The sequence below is a fragment of the Mirounga leonina genome, unplaced genomic scaffold (assembly GCF_011800145.1).
Source record: "Mirounga leonina isolate KUSES-001 unplaced genomic scaffold, KU_Mleo_1.0 Mir_97, whole genome shotgun sequence".
Taxonomy (NCBI): Eukaryota; Metazoa; Chordata; class Mammalia; order Carnivora; family Phocidae; genus Mirounga; species Mirounga leonina.
The window spans coordinates 7,477,109-7,499,524 of NW_023270889.1; the positions used below are offsets into that span (position 1 = coordinate 7,477,109).

The 22,416-nt window shown below is 40.9% G+C and overlaps 1 protein-coding gene across 8 annotated transcripts in view; it reads left to right on the forward strand.

The window, feature by feature from the left end:
• Positions 1-12,579: 12,579 nt before the first annotated feature.
• LOC118006568 (zinc finger protein 131) overlaps positions 12,580-22,416 on the forward strand; it is a 29,317-nt gene continuing 19,480 nt past the window's right edge. For 2 of the 8 annotated variants that reach the window (XM_034999277.1, XM_034999279.1), the window contains exons 1-4: positions 13,303-13,480; positions 13,698-13,836; positions 14,880-14,981; positions 20,700-20,844. In XM_034999277.1, the coding sequence (XP_034855168.1) occupies positions 13,713-13,836; positions 14,880-14,981; positions 20,700-20,844 (371 nt within the window). In that variant the 5' untranslated portion in view covers positions 13,303-13,480; positions 13,698-13,712. The other 6 variants (XM_034999278.1, XM_034999280.1, XM_034999281.1 and 3 more) reach the window with 6 other exon arrangements.

Here is a 22,416-nt window from a genome sequence, read left to right on the forward strand (position 1 = left end):
TGACGGCTTCTCCTTTGCTTTCCCAAAAGGTGGCACTAAAGCTCAAGTTTATGGTTTCTGGCTTGCAGATTCGAGCTGGCTTTCTGTGTATGCTCATTAGCCATCTGCCAAAGCTTGTTCTTGCTCCCCAGTAGGGAGAGAGCCTCCTTGTTGGCATCCTGCACAGCTGGGGAGTGCTAACTACGTCACTCTCGCTCCCCACTCCCACTCCAGAGAAATCACATGCCAAGATCTGGGCCCCAAGCTGTGCTCTCCTAGGGGAGGGATGGTGAAGGTAAAGTCAAGCTGTTTTCTTGCTCTCTCTAGTGCATCCAAATTTGTTTGTTTTCCTCCAACGTTGTGCTAGAACTTCTTCAGAAACCTGGACTTCCACAAAGGCTCTTTTTGTCTGTTGGGGATTATCTAAGACAGTGTTTTCCAGGGGCTCCAGGACCACAGCTGAGAGGCTGGCTCATGGACCATTATAGGGTCCACAGTCAGGACGCAGGAATATATATGCCTATTACGTGACACAAAGGTGAGCAAGACTTCTCCTGGGTCCCTTAGCGTATGGTGCTGCATCCCACAGCTCCCACAAGGCACTTTTGCCTGTGGATGGCTGTTAAATTAACGTCGTTGAGGGGGCAGACAAAAATGTGGGAAAATCTTATTCCACCATGATGCTGATGTCACTTCTCTGAAAATTCATTTTGGACCAGTCTGCCTAACAGTGTCTGCTGGAGAAGGTAAAAGGAAAGAGTAGAGGGCAAATCTTTGTAATGTCGGGGGGGAAAAAATCAAGAGCCAGAAACAACTTCTGAAGGCATGGCCACTGATGACCATTTCAGCCACAGGTGATCTAAAGGAAAGGATGAATAATATATTAAAATAAGATAAACCCAGGAAGAGGAAGAAATGGAATTTTAATAATTTAATCCTTTTCATATGATTTTTTACATGATAAAGATTCATTCATTCAACAAACAAGTATTTATTAAGCACTTACTATACTTAAGACACTGTTCTGGGAACTTCAAATACATAAGTAAACAAAAAAATGTATGTCTCCATGGAGCTCACATTTAATGATAACACATGCTTAGTGTAAAACATTTAGAAAATACTGAACCTTGTAAGGAAGAAAAGAAAAATATTCTCTCACTCCACCATCAAAAGACAGTCAGAGTTGATATTTTGTTGCATTTTCTTTTTGCTCACTTTTGTTATCCCTATACTCACACATCTATGTAATTTAAAAATTGGAGATTTCATTGTACCCCTGACCTACATAATACTATACAACTTGTGAAAGGATATGAACTGTCAAACTTTCTTTATAAAAATGGCCAAACATCTTTCCAGAAATACTGTTAGTCAGTTGTCTGAAAGTTATTAGACTTTAAAATCAACAGGACTTGGGGGGCACTTGGCTGGCTCAGTCAGTACAGCATATGACTCTTGCTCTTGGGGTTGTAGGTTCGAGCCCCACGTTGGATGTAGAGATTAAAAAGAAAATCTTTAAAAAAAAAAAATCAACAGGACTTGGTAATATATCAGTTAGATTTGTGTGTGTGTGAGAGAGAAAAGTGGGGGAAAAAGTGCTTCAGGTTTATGAGTTGTTCTACTAATGGGTAGATGTAGGTATCAATAACCAAGATTATAATTTCAGTGAGGGGAATAAAACCAATGTACAGATGTGGTTTTGAGGTACCCTAGGAGCATCCCAACAGAGACACCAGCCTGGAGCTGAATATCAATGCCTAAGCTGGAGATACAGGTGTGGATTGTGTATTAAGAAAGACCAAGAGGGCAACCCTTTCGGGTCCCCTCCCTCCTCTGGAGCTTTGTACTATTACTTTGCTATCAATAATAAACCTTGAAAAAAAAAAAAAAGAAAGACCAAGAGTGAGATCACCTACCTCAAGTGTGTGGAATAAGAAGAGGATAGAAGCTGAGTTCCAGGGAATTCCCACTATCCCAAAGACTTGGTCTGGGTCTTCCCAGTCTAGGGGAGCCTGAGATGGCTAAGATGGATCTAGGATGTTCCAGAGTTTTCACCTGCTTTAGCATGCACCTAAGATGGCTTTATAATTCTCTGATTGGGTCATCCCTTGGGTTTATCCCTAATAAAATGGGTTCACGGAGTCAAAAGCTGAGGCATGGATTTCCCGTTTATTTGTTCCCCACTCCCTTCCTCGTTATATGCACATTCCTTGAATTCAGCTTAGATTTTTCCATATGAGAATTTTTAATCATGCTAGGAAAGCCTGAGGGAGAGTCATGCACTGGCAGTTTAGTGAAAGCACTGCAAAGTCTCAAAATGATGTGTAGAATGGAACTTTAAGAGTCATAATACAAAACTCATATTCTGGTACCTTGACTTTCAGAAGCCAAGTGAATCATTCTCAAAAGAGTTTAGTTTAAAAACAAATGTCAACATACATTTGTTGACTGCTCTGAACCAACTACTGTCCTAGGCTCTAGAATTGGTGCCAGAGGAGGCGGGAGGCCCTTCTGAAGCAAAGCTTCCTATACCTGAGAGGTCTCACCCATAGAGCTGCAGTGACAGGAAGGGAAGATGGTAATTCTACAACTTTACATTTTTGTCCCTTCTTGCACTATAAATTAATATCTTCTTTTTTTCTTTTCATTTTTAATTTTTTGGGGTTTTTTTTTAAAGATTTTTTTTATTTGTCAGAGAGAGAGCACAAGCAGGGGTAAGAGGCAGAGGAAGAAGCAGGCTCCCCCCATTGAGCAGGGAGCCCGATGCCGGACTCAATCCCAGGACCCTGGGATCACGACCTGAGCCGAAGGCAGACATTTAACTAACTGAGCCACCCAGGCGTCCCTTTTTTTTTTTTTCTTTGAGAGGGAGAGAGGTGGGAAGAGGGGCAGAAGGAGAGGGAGAGAGAGAATCTTAAGCAGGCTCCATGCCCAATGCAGAGCCTAATGCGGGGCTCGATCTCACAACCCTGAGATCATGACCTGAGCCAAAATCAAGAGAGAAACACTTAACCAACTGAGCCACCCAGGTGTCCCTTAATATATTCTTTACAAAAAGTCCTGTCATTTATCTTTTGAAAAGCATAACTATTGCATTATATTTTAATTTGTGAAAAAGCAGAAATTTATTAAATATTTTAAATTTTAGAAATTTTAAATTTTTAGAAACTTGTTTTGGGATTTCTTGATTTTTTTAACATACCAGGAACCTCCAAAAATGAAAGTGGCCATGCCCTGTTGATTTCTGAGAGACCACAGGTAAGACATATTATCAATCCTCAAGAAAATTCCAATCTCAGGGAGAGAGAGACATATGAATAGACCATTTCAGTAGTATGTGAACCCTATGCACAAATAGGGTTCTTTTTTTTTTTTAAAGATTTTATTTATTTATTAGAGAGGGAGGGAGAGAGAAACAGCATGAGAAGGGAGAGGGTCAGAGGGAGAAGCAGGCTCCCCGCTGAGCCAGGAGCCCGATGTGGGACTCAATCCCAGGACTCCGGGATCATGACCCGAGCCGAAGGCAGTTGCTTAACCAACTGAGCCACCCAGGCGCCCCTCTTTTTTTTTTTTTTTTTTTAAGATTTATTTATTTGACGGAGAGAGTGAGAGAGCACAAGCAGGGGGAGCAGCAGCAGAAGAGGGAGAAGCAGTCTCCATGCTGAACAGGGAGCCGATGCGGGGCTCAATCCCAGGACCCTGGGATCAGGACCTGAGCCAAAGGTAGACGCTTAACAACTGAGCCACCCAGGTGCCCCAATAGGGTTCTTTCTTAAGCCCTATGTACAAATCTTTCAAGAAAAACCAATGGCAACAACAACAATAATGGTTAGATCAGAAACAGATCCTAAATTGCAGTGCTGAGTTCTGGTCACCAACTTTTTTTTTTTTTTTTTTTAAGATTTATTTATGAGGGAGAGAGAAAGAGAGATAGAGGGAGGGAGGGAGAGCACATGAGTGCATGAGCCAGGGGAGGAGCAGAGGGAGAAGGAGAGAGAGCTCCACTGAGCATGGAGCCCAACACAGGGCTGGATCTTATGACCCAGAGATCAGACCTGAGCCCAAATCAAGAGTCAGACACTCAGTGGACTGAGCCACCCAGGTGCCCCTGGTCACCAACTTCTATTAATCCTGTCGATGCTACTCGGATGTTACTATGTCCAAGATCCATTTCAAATCTTTTCCATTTTGTTCTGTGATAGGCAGCTTCTAAGATTGCTCCCAGTGATCATTCCTCCCAGCATGTACTTTCTTCTGGCTGTGGGCTACACCTGGTGACTTGCTTCTAACAAACAAGAGACAGCAACAGTTGTGGAATGTCACTTCTGAGATTAGGTTACAAAATGACTTTGGCTTCTGTCTTGCTCACTTTCTCTTGCTCTCTCTGATGGAATCTGTCAGTAACCTATGGTGAGCCCCACATGGAGGGAGGCCTTGCAAAGAAAACTGAAGTCTTCAGTCTAATAGCCCAGGAGGAACTAATTCTGTCAACAACCATCTGCCCCAAGTGACCTTGGAAGCAGATCTTCCCCCAGCCAACCCCTGAGATCATAGCAGCCCCAGCTGACTTCTTGATTAGAACCCTGTGAGACACCCTGAAAACCCAGCTAAGTAACATCCACACTCTTGACTCACAGAAACCGTGAAATAATAATATTGTTTTAAGCCACAACATTTGGGGGCAATTTGTTACACAGCCTTAAATAACTAATACAGCTTCCAATCTCAAACTTCTCCTCCCCAACACACACACACACACACACACACACACACACACACAACTTCTCCTAATTTTGGCTTTTAGTGGATAAACTGGCCACCTATTTCATGGAGAAAATAGAGGTTTTCAGTTATGTAGGAATATCAACTTTTGGTAGCAAATCTATACTCCTAAGAGCATCTAATCTATTAATCCTTCCAGTGATAATAGAAGAGATGTCCTTCCATCTAAGGCTGATTCATTCACATATCTTCTGAACTTCATTTTTTTCTAGTCTCTTCCTCTCTTATACAATTAGCCCCCCTTTTCCTCCTGTATTTTTATCATCTTTCTCTACTGGATCCTTCACCAACAGCATTTAAATTGCTTAAGTATCTCCCATCCCAAAATACAAAACTTAAAACTGGCTTGACATATCACCCTCTATAGGTACTCCTTTCTCTCCTCCCTCATTTTTTAATGCAAGTTCTATCATTATTATCTCATTTTATTTTCCTAATTATTCCTTAACCTACTTGGATATAGACTTCTCACCACCACTACCTTCCACAGAACTTAACTAAAAACTGTTCTTGCTAAGGTCTTCTACCAAAGACATCCATGATGCCAAATCTAATGGACCAATCATTCCTAATCTTTATTTAGCTTGTCCACTTGGCAGCATATGGCACTGCTGATCATAACCTCTCTTTTAAAACGTTGACCTCCTCGATGTCATACTCATCTGGTTTTCCTCCTTTCTCCAGCAGCCATGCTGTCCTTTCAGGTTCTTCCCTTGTACTCAACCCATAAACACTGATACTTCTCAGGGATAAAGTTCTACGCTCTCTTCTATCCTGATGCTGTGCACCAAGAGTCCAAACTCAAATGGTTTAGAAACAAAGCAAGTAAAAATGAATGATGTGATTCAGATCTAAGACATTAGAAAGTGATGAAAACTATGAACTAGATAGCTCAAATTTCATACAGAGAGGGCAGTCTCCCTTTGGCCTAACCCAATTGTTGTTGTATCGGAAAGTAGTCCTATATACTGGAATTTCCAAAAAGCCTATTTCTATGTGCAATTTCTTCATCTTAAAAATCAGTGTGGGAATAATGATGATAATGTTAAAACACCAGTAGTCCAATTCAAACTATAAGCTGTTGTCTATCATCCTTGCAGATTCTCCTTAAACAATCTCATCTGGGGACTTCTAAAGAGGATGGCAGAGTAGAAGGACCTTAAATTCATCTTGTCCCATGGATACAACTAGATAACACTTGCACCAGAGCAAACAACACAGAAAAGGTCCCAAAGATTGGCTGAACAAACTCCACACTTAAATGAAGAGAAGAAGCCACATCGAAGAGGTTAGGAAGGGCCAGGACTTTGTGGTAACCTAAACCCTGTGGGTCTGATCACTGGAGGGAGGGAACCTCAGGCATTGAGGCAGGTAAGAAACAGACTAGCATATTGGGAAATCTACAAAGGGAAAAGAAATCCCCATAGCATTTGGCTTTGAAAATTAGAGGGGCCAAATTTCATGAGTGCTTACAACAAGTGGGACTCAAACCCTGGAACTTTAAAAATCAGTAGGGCTTGGCTCTGAGAGAATGCAGAGGGCAATAGGAAGCTGAGACCCTGCCCTTAAAGAAACAGCACAGCAAACAGCCTGTGGAGAAGCAGCAGTTTGAAAGGGACCTGAGGTTTATGGGAGGAAGAGTTAATTACTAATCTCAGAGTTCGTTTATTTTTTGTTATTTTTTTTTAAGTAGGCTCTATGCGCAGCATGGGGCTTGAACTCATGACCCTGAGATCAAGAGTTGCATGTTCTACTGACTGAGCAGGGACTTCTCTAGGAATAAAGGAATTTCCCTCCCTCACCCCTCATCATAAACAGAGCCACCTGCAGGAACCAGCACAGTGCTGGCACTCACTACCGAACTTGCTTACACTGCACCCTCCGCCCCCCCCTTCCCCCCAAGCCAGACCCGCCTCAGTCCTGGTGCTGTGGAGCCCCTCCCCCAGAAGACCCCTGCAAACTGTGTCTCTTGACCACCCGAGGAGGATGTGCCCATGAAAGGAAGTGGCATGATATATTCTAAGTGCTGAAAGGGAAAAATCTACAGCCAATAATACTCCATCCAGCAAGGCTATCATTCAGAATAGGAGAAAGAGTTTCTCAGACAAACAAAAACTAAAGGAGTCAGATGACCACTAAACCAGCCCTACAAGAAATACGAAAGGGGACTCTGTGAGTGGAAAGGAAAGATGAGTGAGAGTATGAGAAGAAGGAAACACAAAAGCAGTAAAAATACGTATTTCTGTAAAACATCAGTCAAGGATTCACAAAAGGGTGAGAATATGACAAATACCTAAAATGTTGGGGGGAGAGGAGTAAAGAATGTGTCAAACTTAAGTGACCATCAACTTAATATAGACTGCCATATGCAGATGTTATATACAAACCTAATGGTAACCACAAATCGAAAAACTCCTAATAGATATACAAAGAATAAAGAGAAAGGAATCAACATTTATCACTAAAGAAAACCAGCAAACCATGAAAGAAAGAGAAGAAAGGATCAGAGAAAAACTACAAAAACAAGTAACAGAATAGCAATAAATATATATCAGTAATTACTTTGAATGTAAATGGACTAAATGTTCCAATCAAAACACATAGGATGACAAAGTGGATAAAAAAACAAGACCCATCTGTATGCTGCCTACAAGAGACTCATTTCAAACCTAAAGACACCTGTAGATTGAGGGGATGGAGAAACATTTATCATGCAAAAGATAGGCCAGAGTAGCAATACTTCTATGAGACAAAATAGATTTTAAAACAAAGACTGTAAAAAGAGACAAAGAAGGACACTGTATAATAATAAAGGTGACAATCCAACAAGAAAATATAACAATTGTAAATATTTATTCACCCAAAATGGGAGCACCCAACATAAAACAGTTAATAACAAACATAAAAGAACTAATTGATAGTAATACAATAATAGTAGGGGATTTTAACACCCCAATTTCATCAATGGACAGATCATCCAAATAGAAAACCAACAAGGAAACAGTGGCTTTGAATGATGCACTGGACCAGATGGATTTAAAAGATATTCGGAGCATTTGATTCTAAAACAGCAAAATACACATTCTGTTCAAGCGCACATGGAACATTCTCCAGAAAAGATCACGTATTAGGCCACAAAACAAGTCTCAACAGATTGAAAAAGATCAAAGTCATACCATGCATTTTTTTCTGACCACAACACTATGAAACTAAGGATCAACCACAAGAAAAAATCTGGAAAGACCACAAATACATGGAGGTTAAATAACATGCTACTGAACAATGAATGGGTCAACCAGAAATAAAAAAGTACATGGAAACAAATGAAAATGAAAACACAATGGTCCCAAACCTCTGGGATGCAGTGAAAGCGGTTCTAAGAGGGAAGTATATAGCATACAGGCCTACTTCAAGAAGCAAGAAAAATCTCAAACAACCTAACCTTACACCTAAAGGAGCTAGGAAAAGAACAACAAACAAAACCCAAAACCAGCAGAAGGAAGGAAATAATAAAGATTAGAGCAGAAATAAATGATATAGAAACTAAAAAAAACAATAGACCAGATCAAAGAAACCAGGAGCTCGTTCTTTGAAAAGATCAGCAAAACTGATAAACTTCTAGCCAGACTCATTGAAAGGGGGGGAGGGGGGAGGGCTCAAATAAACAAAATCACAAATAAAAGAGGAGAAATAACAACCAACACCACAGAAATACAAACAAGTGTAAGAGAATATTATGAAAACCTATATGCCAACAAACTGGACAACCTAGAAGAAATGGATCAATTCCTAGAAACTTATAAACTACCAAAACTGAGGCAGGAAGAAATAGAAAATTTGAACATACTGATAACTAGCAAGGAAGATTGGATTAGTAATCAAAACACTCCCGACAAACAAAAGTCCAGGACCAGATGGCTTCACAGGCGAATTCCACCAAACATTTAAAAAAGAGTTAATACCTATTCTCAAACTGTTCCAAAAAACAGAATGAAAACTTCCAAATTCATTTTATGAGGCCAGTATCATCCTGATAACCAAAACCAGATAAAGATACACCAAGAAAACTACAGGCTAATTTCTCTGATGAACATAGATGTAAAAATCCTCACCAAAATACTAGCAAACTGAATCCAACAATACATTTTAAAATATCATTTACCATGATCAAGTGGGATTTATTTCCAGGTTGCAAGCGTGGTTTAATATTTGCAAACTAATCAACATAATACATCACATCAATAGAAAAAGGATAAAAACCATATGATCATTTTGATACAGAAGAAGCATTCAGCAAAAAACAATACCCATTCATGATAAATGCCTTCAACAAAGTAGGTTTAGAGGGAGAACATACCTCAACATAATAAAGGCCATCTATGAAAAACCCACAGCAAATATCATACTCAAAGGGGAAAAAACTGAGAGCTTTTCCCCTAAGGTCAGGGACAAGATAAGGATGTCCACTTTCACCACTTTTATTCAACATAGTACTGGAAGTCCTAGCCAGAGCAATCAGACAACAAAAAGAAATAAAAGGAATCCAAATCAGTAAGGAAGAAGTAAAACCATCACTATTTGCAGATGACATGATACTCTATATAGAAAAACCAAAAGACTCCACCAAAAAAATACTAGAAGTGATAAATGAATTCAGTAAAGTTGCAGGATACAAAATCAATGGGCAGAAATCTGTTGCATTTCTATACACTAATAATGAAGCAGCAGAGAGATTAAGAAAACAATCCCATTTACAATTGTACCAAAAATAATAAGATACCTTGGAATAAACCTATTAAAGAGGTAAACAACCTGTATCCTGAAAACTATAAAACACTGATGAAAGAAATTGAAGACAACACAAATAAATGGAAAAACATACCGTGCTCAAGTATTAATTGGGAGAACAAATATTGTTTAAATGCCTATACTACCCAAAGCAATCTACAGATTTAATGCAATCCCTGTCAAAATACCAACAGCATTTCTCACAGAACTAGAACAAACAATCCTCAAGTTTATGTGGAACCACAAAAGACCCGATAGCCAAGGAATTTTGAAAAGGGAAGTTGGAGGCATCACGATTCCGGACTTCAAGTTATATTACAAAGCTGTAATAATCAAAATAGTATGGTACCGGCACAAAAATAGACATATAGTTCAATAGAACAAAATAGAAAACCCAATTATATGGTCAATCAATCTCGACAAAGCAGGGAAGAATATCCAATGGGAAAAAGACAGTCTTTTCCACAATTGGTGTTGGGAAAACTGGTCAGAAACATGTAAAAGAATAAAACTGGACTACTTTTTCACACCTTACACAAAAATAGACTCAAAATGGATGAAAGACCTAACTGTGAGACCTGAAACCATAAAAATCCTAGAAGAGAGCATAGGCAGTACCAGAGACTCACCTTAGCTTTAGAGACACACAGTGGCTATAGCAACATTTATCTAGATATGTCTCCTGCGGCAAGGGAAGAAAAAGCAAAAATTAGCTATTGGGACTACATCAAAATAAAAAGCTTCTGCACAGCGAAGGAAACAAAAAAACTAAAAGGAAATTTACTGAATAGAGAAGATATTTGTAAATAACATACTCAATAGAGTTAGTATCCATAGAAAGAACTTCATACAACTCAACACCAAAAAATCCAAATAATCCAATTGAAAAATGGGTAGAAGACATGGACAGTTCTCCAGACATTTCTACATAGATGGCCAACAGACACATGAAAAGATGTTTAATATCAGCCATTATCAGGGAAGTGCTAATTAAAACCACATAGAGATATCACCTAACATCTGTCAGAACGGCTAAAATCAAAAACACAAGAAACAGGTGTTGGCGAGAGTGTGGAGAAAAAGGAACCCTCTTGCACTGTTGGTAGAAATGCAAACTGGTGCAGGCACTCTGAAAAACACTACAGAGGTTCCTCAAAAAGTTAAAAATAGAACTATGCTACAATTCAGGAATCACACCATTGGGTATTTACCCAAAGAATACAAAAACACTAATTCAAAGGGATACATGCACCCCTATGTTTATAGCAGCATTATTTACAATAGCCAAATTATGGAAGTAACCCAAGTGTCCATCAATAGATAAAAGGATAAAGAAGTGGTATATGTATATACAATGACCTATTATTCAGCCATTTAAAAAAATGAAATCTTGTCATTTGCAAGGACATGGATAGAGCTTGAGAGTATAACGCTAAGTGAAATATGTCTGTCAGAGAAAGACAAATACCATATAATTTCACTCATATGTGGAATTTAATAAGCAAAGGAAAAAAGAGACAAACCAAGAAAAAGATTCTTAACTCTAACTATAGAAAACAAACTGATGGTTACCAAAGAGAAGGTGGGTGGGGGGATGGGTGAAATAGATGATGGGGATTAAGGAGTGTACTTTTCATCATGAGCACTGGCTGATGTATGGAATTACTGAATCACTATATGGTACACCTGAAACTAATATAACACTGTATGTTAACTATATTGGGATTAAAATCTAAATTAATTAATCAATTAATTTTGCATTAGGATGGATGAAAAAAAAATCTGTTTCCAAGGCTTCGATACCCACTTTATGCTAAAACTTTCCAAATCCCTAATACTAGCTCTCTCCCCTAAATGCTATACAGGTCCATATATAAAACGACTTGTTGACATCATCTGCATTTAGTTGTCTCCTTAAAATGATCTCTTCCCTCCCCATTTCCTCCACTTATATTCTCCATTTTGGTAAAATTGTTCCAACAATCCATTCAAGCCAGAAATCTAGGAGCCATTCTTGAGTGTTCTTTTCTCTCACCATGAATACATCCAACATGTATTTAGTACCCATGACATGCTTTCCAGCCAATGTTGATCCTATTTCTGGATTCCATCCGATTCTCTAATCCCATTTGCCACCATGATTTCATCTACATTACTAATAGCCTCCCACTGGTCTCTACTCCTTGCATCTTCTCCCATTTAGTCTATCGTCCATACTAGGGCTAGAATTCTCTTTAAAAAAGTAAATCTCAAAATGTCACTATTCTGCTCAACCTTCAAGGTTTCCGTTTGCGATTAAAAGAAAATCTATCATCTTTACAAGGCCCCTGGGGGGCTGTCTCACGAGCATTCTTTTAGTTCTCAAAATGCTATAATCTTGTTGCCTCTGAATGTGCTGTACACTTGGTTAAGAACACTCAGACTTCATATTGCTTCTTACAGGTCACTAGCTTTCCTTGACTCTCCCACCCCCACCCCAGATTACCTTGTTCTTCACATCTCCTAACACTCAGAACTCTGCACCCAGGCAATTAACTGTACAAAGTATCTATCTACTATCTACTCTATTAGACTAAGATTAGGAAGGCAGAAACCACATACCCCTTGTTCACCCTTAAACAGTGCCTAACACAGCGTTGGCTCTCTAAATAAGTGTCTGTTGAAATAATGATTACACTCACTCCTGCATATAGCCAGCTATTTGAGTCTTCCCCTAATTCCCCACTCTGTTTTCTTCTGAGAAAAAAAGGAAATCTCAACCTGTTATCCTCCGAAAGCATTTTTTTCCCCAGATGAATGAGTGAATGACCCAGCCAAGTGAGGCTGATTGTAAGTCACTGGCCTCTTTAAGCGCGGGGCTTGGGAGTGGAGAGCTGTAGTAATAGCATCATGTGTAAATAATCGGAGTAGATCCAGGTTCTGAGCCCAGCAAACACGTGCTGCCTGCCGAGCGTGGAGAGGGCGGGCACCCGGAGGAAGGTCCCAGGCGGCCGGAACGTGCTCGCGCCCGTGGCCGCCGCCCGCGGCGCGGCCGCCCGGGTCTCGGAGCGAGCGCACGTGCGCCGGCCAGACCCAGTGGAGGCGGTGTCCGGGCACTCGCGAGGAAATGGAGGGCGAGGCGCTGTTTGGGGGTAGGAAACAGTGTGGGCTGAGTTTCGCCCCGAGAGGGGAGAGCGAGGAAGGAGAGGCTCTGAGGGCCGGAGAGGAGACAGGGAGGATCCCGAGCTAGGTAAGGCTGGCCGACCTAAAGCTTGGGGGGAAAGGGGGCGGGGCTGGAGGAGTCGCCGAATAAAAGAGCACCCGGATCGCGTTGCGCGCTTATTCCGAGGTCCGGGTCGGAAGCACTCACACCTGGAGCCCCGCGGTAGGGGGTGGGTGGAGAGGCGGTGGTTTAGGATCCCCGCCCCGGGTACGGCCTGGCTCAGAGCTGGCCCAGCTCCCCCTTTGCCGGACTTTCTCTTCCTCGCGGTAGCGGCCGCCGCCGCGGCCTCACCATCGCCCAAGCCAAACCCCTCGGTAGACTCCGCCCGCCACTAGTGGGGGCGGGTGGGGTTGTGGCCCGTGTTCTCAGTGGTCGACGCTTGGTCGGCGTCAGCCGGAGCCCGGCGCGGTGACGCGGCACGTCGACGTACGTGACGCGCAGGCTCGGGCCGCTCCTCCTTCCCTGAGTGAGTGCCGGCCCGGTTGGGGCGGGGGAGAAGAGGGAGGGCGGGGGAGGGAGAGGCGACCCGGGAGTCGTTGTGGGCCGCGGGCCGGACCGGGTCCCGGGGCGGCGGGAGCCAGGGCCTGGCAGAAGGGCTTGGCGGGCCGTTAGAGGGCCGCCACGGCTGTCGGGTCCCTTCCTCTGCCGGACTTGCGCGCCCCGGCGCCCGGAGCCACCGGCGCTCTGCCCACCCCGCTTCAGCTCGCGTCTCCCGACTCCAATTAGGTCAGGCTCGGAGTCCCGCGGCCGCGGCTCCGGCCCCCTACGCGCGGCGGCCACCCGGCTCGCCTTTCTTTCTTCCCTCGCCTTCCTCTCCTCTTGCCTCACCCTCCCCCCTTCTTTTCACGTAGCTGGGGTTTTGCTTTTTGTTGTTTTAAGCTTTAGGGGTTTTGTGCCTCAGCCCGAGCTCATGGGTGTACATTATCATGCTCCTCTTTTGTAGAGCAGCCCGACGGCCATGGAGGCCGAAGAGACGATGGAATGCCTTCAGGAGTTCCCGGAACATCATAAAATGATCCTGGACCGATTGAATGAACAGCGGGAGCAGGATCGGTTTACTGACATCACCCTGATTGTCGACGGTGGGTAGGGTGGTGGGTAGAGCAGCGAATTTGTGGCTTCCGTTCTTATCTCCCCTTCCCCCACCCGCCTTTTATACCCACCCTCTATGGCCTGTGCCTTTTGAGTGTGCGCTGGGACCTGGGTGGGGGACTTGTCAGTGTCCACTCACGTAGACCATGTTGTAGAAGGCTAGTTGGCTAGTCACGCTTTCAACATAATCATCGCATCTTAACTTTTTTGCAGCCTTCTTAAGTTTTCCCATTGCACACAGGAGTGCAAGATGATGGTTTTGGAGATAGGGAGGATATCTCTAAATGTTTGGATAATAGCCTTCTATTCATAAGCTGCTTTGAGGAGCCTTTCACAGCAATCATTTGGGAAGTGTTGATTCTTTCTAGTTTCCCAGATGGTCTTGGAGGGAGAATGTGAGATTCCTTTGCAGCACTGGTACTCTCTTTGGGAAGCCAAATCAAATGGGGTCTTTACCAGTATTAGGAGTTGTCATTATAATGGAGGCAAACGCAGCTTGGGTAACTTTTCTATTTAGTGAAAATAGGCATCTCAAGGCAGGCTATTCTTTATTATAGATCTGCTGCATTGTAGGTCTGCTGCTTCCAAATATTAGGCATGTTAACATGTTTTCCATAGCAAATACATCCAGCTTTATGCTTATTCTATGGCGTTTTCTTCTCTCTTTCCAAATGATGTATGTAACATTTTGGGTTGTGTTTATATTTAGCAGTTTTAAATGAATAGGATATACCTTTGACTCTTTAAGTGGTAAGAAGCCCTGTACCTCTTTTAGTTTTGTAAACTGGCTTTTATAAAACTGACTTAATAAGGTCTTTGAGGTAAAGATCTGGCTTTGTGTCTAATTAAGATTGAAATTTGTCAAGATAGCCGCTAAGAACATTCTAACTTTAGTTCAGTAATTTATATAGTCTTATGATTATATTATGGAGAAAGGTCTACTTTATATAATTTCCTACTTTGTTTTATGGTTTTACTTTTGATTTTTGAATATATGTGATACTCTTTTTTTTTTTTTTTCTTTTTAATCTAGGACACCATTTTAAGGCCCACAAGGCTGTTTTGGCTGCTTGCAGTAAGTTCTTCTACAAATTCTTTCAGGAGTTTACTCAGGAACCTTTGGTGGAGATAGAAGGTAAATGCTTGTTTTAAATACAATACTTAGCGAACATTTTAATTGATGAAGAAGTGTTAGTTAATTTAGCAAGATACAATGGGAAATAGGCATCAGTGGTTCCTATTAGGTGACTGGATAAATTGTTCTTTTGACACTTGAGAATTCTTACTTTCAGTAAAGTGCTTCGTAAAATGATCTGTCAGGAAAAACTCTTACATTAGATGGTAGCTGTTGGTCTCTTAAAGGAGTCTCTTCTACTTCTAAAACCAATGGTTACTGTCTTTTGAAAACATGTATTAAAAGTGAATTCCCATCTTTGTTCAGTGGGCTAAAGTTTCAGACTGGTGGGTTACAGTAGAAGCTGCGGGTTACAGTAGAAGCTGCAGGTTACAGTAGAAGGTTCTTTACTAGCAGAGGTACATATGACATGCACAAAATGAAGTGGGCTGCCACAATACGGAAAAGGCTAGGAAAGATGAACTGAAGTAGCATTCAGAAGTTCTAGTGGATAGAGTCTGGGATGGAAGGAATCATTCAATAGATACTGCCTTAAAGTAGAAAGTGATTTTTGTACTTGCTTGACTTTTATAATAATAGCTTCCCAAGTGCCAGCTATAGTGCTATGCAGTTTGTGTGCCTTTTCTGGGATTTACAGCAATCGTTTGAAATAAGTGGTATTATTTCCAATTCACACATCAGGGAACAGGCTGTAAATGGTTACATGCTCAGTGTTGTCCAGCTAGCAAGGGATTCACTTTGTACTATTAATTACTATGCTTTTGTCTTACACTGCTACATTACCTACACCTCCCTGTCATCCAAAACTATAGGAAATAAATAAGCTTGCCTAAGTAAATACAGAATTTTAGTTCTTTCAGTGTTCTTGAGTTTTGGTTTTATATCTTTTTCATGGTGTATATATTCTTTGTTATGAATGAGTTGCCTAGAAACGCTGTTCCCTTGGGGAAATTTGGTGCCCTGGGGAGTAAAGAAAATGAAAAAGTTAAGCATGTTCCTTTTTGGGGGGGGGGGTACATTCTAGTTTATCTAGCATTCTGGCTGATACATCCATAGATAATCTTTTCATTATCTGTGATGGACAGAGCCACAGGTATAATGGAAATCCACAAAGCTTACTAAAGTGAGAATCTAGCTGTCTATACGGTATTGGTTTCTATTACAGGGCAAGATTTCATCCATTCATTTACCTGAGGTACTGTGTGACACCAGGCAGGTAACTTTACTTCAGTTGCATATTTGCCTCCTCATCTGAAGAGTCCTCATTACTTTATAAGCTTGTAATGATTAATTGAAATAACATATGCAGAATGCTGAGCATAGTGTTTGGTACATTGTCAAAGCTTAATAAATTGGGGCTATTTGTCAAATTTTGAATACCTGTTACATGTTGTGCACTATACTAGACCCAGGAAATGAAGAATTGGTGAATAAGACAACCCTTAAAGGATTTGCAAATTTAATCACAGATTAGCAACAGATATAGAAAGGAGTGCAAAAAGTGTTACAGAGACTTTTATTGTGGAATGGTATAGCTGAGGGGAGAGAATGAATAGTTTAGTCCACCTTAGAGAGGGAAGATTTCAAAGAGGAGTTGACTTCTTTTTTTTTTTTTTTTTCCAAGATTTTATTTATTTATTTGAGACAGAGAGAATGAGAGAGACAGAGAGCTCATGAGAGGGGATAGGGTCAGAGGACGAAGCAGACTCCCTGCCGAGCAGGGAGCCCGATGCGGGACTCGATCCCGGGACTCCAGGATCATGACCTGAGCCGAAGGCAGTCGCTTAACCAACTGAGCCACCCAGGCGCCCCTGACTTCTGCTTTTTAAGCAGAATCTTAAACAGTAAGTGGCACAGGCTAGAATATGCTTTGCTTTTGGAGCAAGGAGTGTACCTGGAGAAGTAGGGTCTTCTAAAGACTAACCACCTTGAGATTGTTTCTTGTGCCTTTTAATACCTCTGACCTACTGTCTCCATTATAGTATAGCACATACAAACCTTTAGTATTTAATATAGACAAATGAGAAAACAGAATGTAAGAACATTTCTGTTTTTGTTATTTGCCAGATTCAGGTTTAAAAAATCAATGTGGTTCAGTGTTTTCTTAAGCCATTAACTTTGGGATCACTGTACAACCTGTCTAGGTCACCTGGCTATTGAGAAAGCCCTGGGCATGTAATTCGAAAACCTCAGTTTTCTTTACTGTTGTCAGCTGTATAAGCTTGAACATGTTGGCTTCCTTTTTTTTTTTCTATTAAATCTGTAAGATACATCAAGTAATTTTGTATTATGTCATGAGCATTTTGAATATAATGACAGTCTGTGTTAAAGTCCTTTGTTTTGTTGATTTTGGTTTGTTTTGTTTCTAGCAGGCAGTCAACCTGCTTTAGGTTCAGACTGCCTTATGTGGATTGTGGATGCAATTCCAATTTAGTTTTCAAAACTTTTGTGGTGGTGGTCAGGTCCCAGGTGTGCCGAGCTGGGTGGTAGACCGCATCATAGTGCGGTACTCAAACCCTTTGCTGTGCTGCCTCAGCTCAGTTCTTCACATGTGTAAGTGGTGGCTAGAGCAAGACTTCATTCACAGAGGACCTTCTTCTAGTTCCCTCTTCTGACTTCTTCTGCCCTTTAGCTCCTAGGAGCAACTTTCCCTGATCGTCTGGCTAGAAAACTGGGGTTTTAGCGTCCCTGTGCTGTCATATGCTTCCCACAGTGGGATCTGTTTCCTAGACAAAGCGATGAGAGAAAAAAAATAAGATTTCTCCCCATGCTCTTCAGATCATCGTCTATTTCCTAGTTCTCTGTCAGAAAGAAAAACTTTCTCTCAGAATTGAGTGCCTGCTTGGTGGCCACCAGCACAGGTGTGCAGCATCAGAACTGGAACTTGCTTTGAGGCAGGGCTGAGAGGAGTAATAACCAAGGATTTCCCGCCCCACTCATACTCTCCATTCCCTTTCCTGGTTCTAGCCAGAAAGAGTTTCTTAGGCTTTTTTGTCTGTTCCTCCTACCGAGAAATGGGATTTGGGCTGTCTTCAAGTCTAAGCTGGGATATATTTGAGGAAAAATAAAAACACAGGAAACTCACTGCTGTTCTTTGAGTTTTGATTTCTCTCCCCAGCCTGCTTGCTTCTGTTTATCTTTCAGAATCCTTATATATTTGCTTTATGTATTCTTCCCAGGATTTATGATTGTAAGCGGTGGACAAGATGGAGTATGGAGTGGTAGAGTGTGCTTTCTTCGTCTTAGCCAGAATTGGAACCCCCATCTGTAAAATATGAATAATGGCCTCACTCTATATATCTAGAATGCTGCCCTCTTTTGCTTCTTCCTAAGTGAAAAAAAGAAGATGCAGGTTAAGGTGTTCATATTAACGGTTTCTTTAGATACTCAGAAAAATTGTGTTCTCCTGCACACTTCTGTTACGAAAGGAGCAAGGGATTAATTAGAAAGTGGGCTGAGATTTGAAAGTTACCAGACTAGTCCTCATGGAGAATAATGTTTTTGCAACTGTGCATCATCTGTCACCACATTGCTTACCTGGTTAGGTGGTATGTTTGGTTCATGTTAGTTAATTAGGTCAGTGATTTATTCCTAGGACTAGTGCTGGACTGGCGACTTAAGAAGCACCTAAGATGCTTATAAAAAAAAGGTTCCCTATCCCAGTTTTGATTCTGGAGATCAGAGACCCATGCTTTTATTAAGTTTACAATGATTCTAATTAACCAAAATTGGGAACTAAGTCTACAGTTCCTTATTTAAATCCTTGGAGACCAGATGTTTCTTGAAATTACAAATTTTCTAAGATAATGCAGTCTGTGACATTACTCCCAAAGGGGTCTTAGGGTGACATCCTGTAACCAAAATAATATTTTGGAAGAGTAGCATATTAATATTTGCTCTAAATGGGATAAATAGTCTCATGTCAGTTCAAACCAAATTTTGCTGCCAAATTTATGGGAAAACTCCTGGTCTTAAGAGATTTGGGGGACTTTGGGATTATGAATAAGAGATTGTGGGCCTGCAGTGAATGAAGTCATAGGTATTCAAACTCTTCCAAGCTGGAATGTTTCCTGTCATCATCTTACATAAAAATCTTTATTTTGGACTTATGAGTTGGGCCATCTAGGGTTGATTCTAGTTTTCATCACTTAAGTAACTTGCCAAAGTCACAGTTACTGATTTTTCTGTGCCTCAGTTTTCCTATCTGTAAAATGGAGATTACAATAAAGTTCTCCATAGGATTGTTATGTTAATACTTGTGAGGTGTTTGGAGTTGTGCTTGATATTTGCAGTATTACATGTGTGTGTTTGATTAAAAATCAAAATCTTATTCAAGAAAAATTTACATGTTTTTAGAAAGGACTTTTGTTGCACTTTTAAATATTTGGTTAAAACTCCTTAAAAAATTTTTTTAGTTACTCTCATATAATAAAGAATAACATGGTCAAAAGATAACCAAGAGAATAAAGATTTAGGAGACTCAAAGTAACCTTCAAAGAATCCAGTTATTTTTAGTTTGCTTATGCAGGTGTATAAAGTGCCTAGGAAGAACATAAAAGCATTTTTGTATTTGCAGTTGTGTATATTGTGTGCAGTTTGGACACGGGCATTTCTTAGTGTAAAAATTCTGTGTTAAAAATAGTTTTCTTCTGGGGTGCCTGTCTGCCTCAGTCGGTGCAGCATGTGACTTTTGATAATTGGGATTGTAGGTTCAAACCCCAAGTTGGGGGTAGAGAGTACTTAAAAATCTTTTAAAAATAAAGTAGTTTTTCTTTGTTTCACTAGATTTTTGTAGCCTTGCATTAGCAGATTGAAATAATAATATTTAGCATTGAAGAGCACAAAGAAATAGAGTATTTTTTGGGCCAAAATTTAAACATAAAACTTGTAAAGAAAAGTTGGAATTGTGGAAGCTTAATTTTGAAAGTGACTTTAGCTCTTATTCATTCCTATTTTGTGTGTCTGCATCTTAGGGAGCATTGTGTTAGATACTGTGAGGTGAGTGTACAGAAACAATCATTTCCCTCAAGTAGCTTAGAGTCAAGAGATGCCCATGAGTTGTAATTGTCAGAACAAGTACAGAGTTCAGCTGGTGGGGTGGGGAGGAGCATTAAAGAAAGTTTCATTAAGTATGTGGCATTAGAATTGGACCTTCAAGGGTGCTGGGATTTGTACAGAGATAAAGTGATTAAGCATTCAGGAAGGAGGGTAAATATTAATAAAGGCAAGGAAGCTTTAGAAGTGAAGGGTTTGAAGATCAGTATATAGTATGGGATTAATAGAGTTCAAAATTTGGAAGGGAAGAATAGTGGTAAATAGAAAAATAATGTGAGGTACCTTGAAATAAAGGCAGAGTGGTATGGAACTTTATTTGCTGAGCTGTGGAAAGCCCTTGAAGATTTGGAGCTGAGTTGATGCAGAGATCCCTGGCAGGAAAGTAGCATGTCTGACCTGTAATAACTCATTCGTATATTTGAGTGGTAGGTTTTACTGTCATAAGGGCCTTAGAAATTTTTGGGAAAGATCTTAAAATAGGTTGGTAGTTACTGCTGGAACTTGGTACAGTCTTAGTACCGTTAATGAGAATTCCAGCAGGAAATAATTTTCCAAAATTCAGATACTAATCAGGTTTCAAACACTGAGCTTTTTTTTCTTTACTAATGTTAGAAGATTTGAATCAACATGCATATATGCTAATGCACATCTTTTTTTTTACAGGTGTTAGTAAAATGGCCTTCCGTCATTTAATTGAGTTCACATATACAGCAAAATTAATGATACAAGGAGAAGAAGAAGCCAATGATGTATGGAAAGCAGCAGAGTTTCTACAAATGCTAGAAGCTATCAAAGCCCTTGAAGTCAGGTAATTACTTGCTTAGCGACACACAGATAGTTATATTCAGTCACGTACACCTTGTTAGTCAAGATTTTATTATATGTGTTATGCCATAAAGAACTGACATTTTAAAATTAAGAATATTTAAGGATCTATAAAATTCTGGATACTGATTGCTCTTTCTCCCACACTTGATTTCTTTTTTTTTTTTTAAGATTTTATTTATGTTTTTGACAGAGACACAGCGAGAGAGGGAACACAAGCAGGGGGAGTGGGAGAGGGAGAAGTAGGCTTCCCGCCGAGGAGGGTGCCCGACGTGGGGCTCGATCCCAGGACCCTGGGATCATGACCTGAGCCGAAGGCAGACGCTTAACAACTGAGCCACCCAGGCACCCCACCCACACTTGATTTCTTGTCCTTATGTAAAAACTGCTAAGGATAACTAAAGTAGCATGTTTTGTACCTGGTAAAATAAGGAGGACTAGGCAGCATTTAAAGGAGTTGTTTGTGTCCCTGTAAACTGTTTTGTTGGATTTGAGTTGTTAATTGCACCAAGCCATACTCTAAAAAGGGTTTGGCTTACCAAGATTAACCTAGTACTGTTTAAAAATAAGTGAGGAGGGGCGCCTGGGTGGCTCAGTTGTTTAAGCGACTGCCTTCGGCTCAGGTCATGATCCTGGAGTCCCGGGATCGAGTCCTGCATCGGGCTCCCTGCTCGGCGGGGGAGTCTGCTTCTCCCTCTGACTCTCCCCCTCTCATGCTCTCTCTCTATCACTATCTCTCTCAATAAGTAAATAAAAATCTTTAAAAAAAAAAAAAAAAAAAAGAGGAAATGGATGAAGATTAATAGACCAGATGGGGGCGATGATCAGTGAAGTTAGAAACACGGTAGCCAGTATGCATGCCATTTAAGTCTGTATACTTGCTAGATGAGCTAAATCTAGCTCTGAACTCTGAAGCACCTAGTGCAAAGAAAAAGGAAAGAAAAATCCTAAGTTACATTATTCATGGTTATGAGAACAAACCAGTTGCTTAGGAGCCGTTCCTGGTATTAAGACACAAAATTTCTCATAGAAAGTATTAAGAAAACATTAAATAATACAATGAATAAAGACTTCCAACATCTTGCGTAAAGAATAGTACTGTAATATAGTGACTGAGAACAAGAGCTCTGGAGTCTGTTTACTTGGATAATATCCTAGCTCTAACACTGTGTGGCCTTTATGAAGTTACTCAACCTGTCAGCAGCTTGGCTTCCTCATCCGTCAAATGGGGATAATGGTACTTTCTACATAGGATTGCCTGTGAGGGTTGAATGAATTAATGCATCTAAAGTGTTTAGCATGGTGTCTGGCATATAGTACTCTAAATGTGAACTGGTCTTATAATTATCTCCTGGCTCTGTTTCTTTCTTTTTTTTTTTTTCTTTAAAGATTTTATTTATTTGACAGAGAGAGACACAGCGAGAGAGGGAACACAGCAGGGGGAGTGGGAGAGGGAGAAGCCTGCTTCCCGCTGAGCAGGGAGCCCCACCCCAGGACCCTGGGATCATGACCTGAGCCGAAGGCAGACGCTTAACGACTGAGCCACCCAGGTGCC